The sequence below is a fragment of the Triticum aestivum genome, chromosome 5A (assembly GCF_018294505.1).
Source record: "Triticum aestivum cultivar Chinese Spring chromosome 5A, IWGSC CS RefSeq v2.1, whole genome shotgun sequence".
Lineage (NCBI taxonomy): Eukaryota > Viridiplantae > Streptophyta > Magnoliopsida > Poales > Poaceae > Triticum > Triticum aestivum.
The window spans coordinates 381502101-381507309 of record NC_057806.1 but is presented as its reverse complement, the minus strand read 5'-3'; the positions used below and the strand labels follow the sequence as shown (position 1 = coordinate 381507309).

The following is a 5209-nucleotide window of genomic DNA, read 5'->3' as shown; positions in this document are numbered from 1 at the left end:
AACAGGGACTAAACTGCATACCCCGAAGGATCATTGTTCGCTGACGCCGCCTCCTTTGGTCCTTCCTCTCCTCCCGTCCCCTCCCCTCCGCCGCGATCGATCCCAAGAGCACGAAACCCTAGCCCTAGCCCAACCCATCTTCTCCATGGCCAACAGCAACCTCCCCCGCCGCATCATCAAGGTAACTAACCCTTCCGTGCGCTGTCGTTCCATCTTCCCCAGTTTTCCCGCTCCTTTCCATGCAATTTTGGTGATTTTCGGTGGGTGTTGCTTCCTGCAGGAGACGCAGCGGCTGCTCAGCGAACCAGGTGAGATCTGAGATGCCTCTACGCAGGAGTTGATGCTATTTTAGGAGTTTGTTTTTGCCTATTTTTGCATCTCCAGTTAGCTTCAATAGATCCTCTAATCTCTTGTTTGTTTGTTTTGGCTAGTTAATACTAGAGCTTCAGTTATTTCTCTAACTGTGAAGAGTCGGTCCCTACTTTAGCTGTTCCTTAAATTTGTAAAAACAATCGTTGGATGGTCTGTTGAGGATCCCGGGCACTGCCCTTGTTATGTTCTTGCAGCTCCTGGGATCAGTGCTTCACCATCAGAGGAGAACATGCGCTACTTCAATGTCATGATCCTTGGCCCAACTCAGTCGCCATATGAAGGTGTTAAGTTTTTTTCCTTCTGTTCCTCTGTTCTGTACTTTAGTTGCCTTTGGCATTAACTGCAGAGTTAGCAATGCAATGCTCTAATTGGCTGTTGAAATGGTAGATCAACTTTAGGACCCAATCAACTGTACTAAGAAAATTTATCGCGGTATGTGGATTCTTATAGTGATTTGTAGCTGTTGGACATGATCAAGGATAATTCGAGCATTAAATATTTTAGAGCAAAGTGATGCCATAATTAAGAAACAAAGCAGCCATATTTGTCGTGTGCCACAACTAAGAGAAATAACATATATATAGTATAACCTTGCTGTGCGTGCACACATGGTTTAGCACAATTCAAAGGAATTTCGGTGCAATGCAAGCAGCATTTTTTTTTGTGTAAGTTATTGAACGCTCTTGTTTCTGCAAAATTCATGGACGCATCATTTATTTCCTGAAATATAAGTATCTGGAAAATGAAGAGGTTTATATTTTCTGTTGGTATCACATAGACAACATCATCTTCCTGAGATGTATAGCTTTCCAACTCCTGACTCCTAAATAGGCTTGCAATTAAGTCACTGTTTTTCCCCATATGTGGAAATGCTTGAATGTCCTGGATGCTCCCTGTTATTTTAGTAGTACTTCAATTCTCAACACAAACTTCTGATGTGGTTCATTTTTTGTCATGTGATGATTACTGCATCCTCTTTACCTCCACTAATGCATTCCTAGCTCCTAAGTTATTACGATTAACTCATCTTTAATGTTGGCTATTTCTGCAGTATGCTGTCTTGTTAACTGTTAGTTTGATTACTTGTCAGGAGGAGTATTCAAACTTGAGTTGTTTTTACCTGAAGAATATCCAATGGCTCCGCCAAAGGTGTTTCATTGTTGCTTTATTTCAAGTATCTCAGTGCTACGACTTTGTCGGTTTGTAATTTTGTTGATGTTTTTTCCAAGCTTCATGTAGACTAAGTTCTTATGTGCACCCAATTCATATGGAGCCCATATGTGTAGCTAAGATTCTATCGCAGCTTAACAAATAAATGTTGGAATCATATGAATAAATGTTCGATATCATCATATGATTCTTCTAAGGATCTTGATGAGTTTGAGGAAGATGTATTCATCATCATATTTAGTGTTGAGAGGACTTAGATTTGTCTTGTTATTTTGTTAAGACTTCAGATTGAGTGGTTACATTGATTTAAGGTCTACATGAATTTATACATTTTTTGTGACTGAAGTTTTGATTTGATCACTGTAAACAGGTTCGCTTTCTCACAAAAATTTACCATCCAAACATTGACAAGGTAAGTTTGTTATATTCTGACCCCTTATATACGTTAATAAATTATACTATTTTTCTTAATACGTACATTATATACAGCTTGGGAGGATATGCCTTGATATCTTAAAGGACAAGTGGAGTCCTGCCCTTCAGATCCGAACAGTTCTTTTGAGGTGAATGTTCGTGCTTCAGTAGTATTTTTGTTGATATATGTGATGACATTCTGTTGTACTCCGCATTTGGTGTGTTTTGTTCATAAAGAAGTCGGTACTTCTATAGAAACCATTTATCAGCTCCACTGGACTAAATAGCATTTTTAGGTTTCCTGAAATAGTTTTGTGAAATGGATATTAGAAATGGGACATTAATTCTACATTAAATAGCTTTTGTAGCACTTTGCAAATGCTTCACACTAAAAAGCCAGGCATATCATATGGGATGTATACAGTCATTATGCGGAGACCCTAGAAGAAATGAAAGATTTCGATAGTTGATGACACTAAATGTACAGTACGATGGAGCTGCTGGCACTGCCACCACAACCACCAGTAAACTGGTGGCAGAACTGATATGTGTTGCTGTAACTAGAATATGCATAGGAGTATGTGATGTGGGTCCTTCAGTACCTTACCACTGCTGGTATTTACTTGGAAATATTTGCTGAAACATAAGCATAAAGTTCAAACGAGTTGAGCAGAACAAATCAATCTTAGCTGAACATCTCATTCCTTTCCACTTGATGTTTATTTTCAGCATTCAAGCACTCCTCAGCGCTCCAAATCCTGACGATCCGCTTGCTGACAATGTGGCAAAGCACTGGAAGGCCAACGAAACAGAAGCTGTGGAAACAGGTGATGATCTTGTCGCATTTCTAGCTGCAAAATATAGCAGATTTTTCTCAAGCAGTGCCGGTTTCATATTGTGCAGCCAAAGAGTGGACCCGTGTCTACGCTAATGATGCATGAGCTCTGCATGCTATGACTGATTGCTCAGTAGTCTTGGCAAGGTGAGGTGAAATCGACTATCAAGTGGTTTAAAATGGAGGTCCAACTGATGAACTAGTGAAATGTGAAGTTTCCTCCTTGCATCGCGTGTACTGAGTGTGATGTATATTATTACCCTAGTTGGGATGCGACGGACCCATGTGCACGTATATTTTGTTTGAGTGTTGTACCGTAATAAACATCCTGAAGTCATGTGTGCCTTTTCTTGCTCTACCTCAACTTCTTGGCCTTTCCTGGTTTGTTTTTATCAAGTGTTTGAGAATTTGTTGTACGTTCTGCATGTGTGTATCTTTGTTGTGAGCGAGAGAATAGTTGCGTGGTAGTAGTTTCTAGATAGAGTTTTTACATTGCGATACCATGGAACGGATACATGAAAGAACAAAGCCTACATGTGGTGGTCTAGTAGTCTACCTTTTCCCCGAGTAATATGTAGAGCTGTGGCGTAGAGCTGGGTTGGTCTTAGTGATGTAATGGTATAGAGCGGTGGTCAGTTCCTTCCTTGTTTTTCTGGGTTTTGTTTTCCATTAGCAACGCTAGAACTAACGTCAGTTTTTATGTGATTCACTGTATGGGTTTATGTGATTCACCCCGGTTAAATTTGTGTGTGTGGAGGTATTGGTATTGGCGGTTGACGTGCTACCAGCATGGTAAGGCCAAACTCCAACGCTAGACCCTATCCGGATGTCTGGATTTCGTCTCTTTGGGGTGAGAATGGGGAGACGGATGTCCGTGTCGGGTCGGACTGGCATCGAGGCGCCCAACGCGTGGCCCCAACCATAACTTGTCCGCGGTGGGAAAAAAACACACGCAAAAGCAAAATAAGGCATTTTAACATAGCTAAAAAACTAAAAAAACATATTTAAAAATCCGCCGTCCTCACGGACCAACCACAACACTTAGTTTAATTAACATCAAACAAAAAAAAAAGATAAGCGGCCGCCCCACGCGCCGTATAAGACCTTGCCGTCGTTGCTGATGCCGTCGTAGCCGCCGTCTTCACGCGCCACCGTCCTTGTAGTCGCTCGTGAGGTCAATGTAGGGTGGGGGCGTCCAGAGGTGCGGCGGTGGCCCCCAGATTGGGTCAGGGGCGTACTATGCAGGCGGCGGAGGAGGCTGGGGCGTTGGCGCTGGGGGTGATGACCACGACGGCAATGCACGCTCCTCTGCGGGCTCCGCCTTGACCTCCTGCTTGACGTCCAGTTCCGGGACGCAGACGTCCCCGGAGGTCGAGAGCTCAAGCTTGAACTGCAGGCCCTGCCACTCCTCCTCCTGCTGGCACCTGTACTCCCTCTCGGAGTCCTCCATGACGGTCTGCAGGAGCCATTCCTCCTCCTTGGCCGTCATGGCGGGAGGTTGCGGTGGTGGAGGCGATGGGGAGGGAGACAGTGTCGGCGTCAGGCCACGGATTCGCGTGCGGCCGCACACGCTTGGCGGGCTTGGCGCGCACGCATGAGGCGCATCGCGACTGTGTGGGAAACGCAGGGCGGGCTCCCACGAATGGCAAAAAGGTGGCGCGGCGCATGTCGTGCTCATCCTGAAACCAGGTGTCCGACAGTGGCAAGTCCACGGCGTACCTGCAGTCGCCGAGGAGCTCGCGCGGGATCCTGGTGGGCGACGGGCGATCTCCTATAAGCGGGCGCGGCCTGTCGCCGGCACGGGGGGAATGGGCACACGATCCGGGCTCAGATGCCACCCATTGGAGAGGTGGGTATCTGACCACGACAGCGGAGTGCCTGTCCCAGTACCGGCGGCACACCTCGACGCCGATGTAGGGTCTGAAGAGTGGCGCGGCCGCCGGAGGGGAGATGGAGAACGGAGCCGGAGAGGTCGAGTGGCTGGCTGTGCTACCAGAAGACGAGCCCGCCTCGTGATCGTGCTTGGACTTCTTGCCTGGGTGCCACCTCTAGAACCCCATGGCCGGCGGGGGAGCGAGGTCGACGGTGACTAAGGTTTCGGTGTCTCCGATGGGGGAGGCAATAGTGGGGTAGTGGTGGATGGGGACAACGACTGGAGTCCACGGCTTGCCCGTAGAAAAGGACACAGCAGGGGGCGTCTGTGTGGCTGACTTGCAGGCCCAACCACCCGTGCGCATTGATTACAAAAGGTGGGAGGTAGTTGGACCACCAACATGCGGGGCCGACGCAGACGCGGAGAGGATGCGTGCCCGTCCGTTCGTTCTCCGTGCAATCGCAAAGCTGGCCCAACTATGCGCCTGGAATGGGTCGAGCCGGACCAAAACAGACAAGTTTTGAGGATGGGGTTGCGCGTTGGGC

General features: G+C 47.0%; 1 protein-coding gene across 1 annotated transcript; it reads left to right on the top strand.

The window, feature by feature from the left end:
• LOC123103487 (ubiquitin-conjugating enzyme E2 36) lies at positions 1 to 3155 on the top strand. The gene is made up of 8 exons (XM_044525089.1): positions 1 to 181; positions 281 to 308; positions 567 to 653; positions 1463 to 1521; positions 1913 to 1954; positions 2032 to 2105; positions 2686 to 2783; positions 2860 to 3155. Exons 1-8 carry the CDS (start codon positions 146 to 148, stop codon positions 2895 to 2897), a joined length of 462 nt encoding a protein of 153 aa, XP_044381024.1. The 5' UTR covers positions 1 to 145; the 3' UTR covers positions 2898 to 3155.
• The last annotated feature ends 2054 nt before the right edge of the window (positions 3156 to 5209 follow it).

What these genes read in the sequence shown, in the direction of transcription:
- LOC123103487 (XM_044525089.1), top strand. Translation starts at nt 146, where the DNA reads ATGGCCAACAGCAACCTCCCCCGCCGCATCATCAAG. An exon ending in ATCCGAACAGTTCTTTTGAG is followed by an intron (nt 2,106 to 2,685) that starts GTGAATGTTCGT and finishes GTTTATTTTCAG; the next exon opens with CATTCAAGCACTCCTCAGCG. An exon ending in AACAGAAGCTGTGGAAACAG is followed by an intron (nt 2,784 to 2,859) that starts GTGATGATCTTG and finishes CATATTGTGCAG; the next exon opens with CCAAAGAGTGGACCCGTGTC.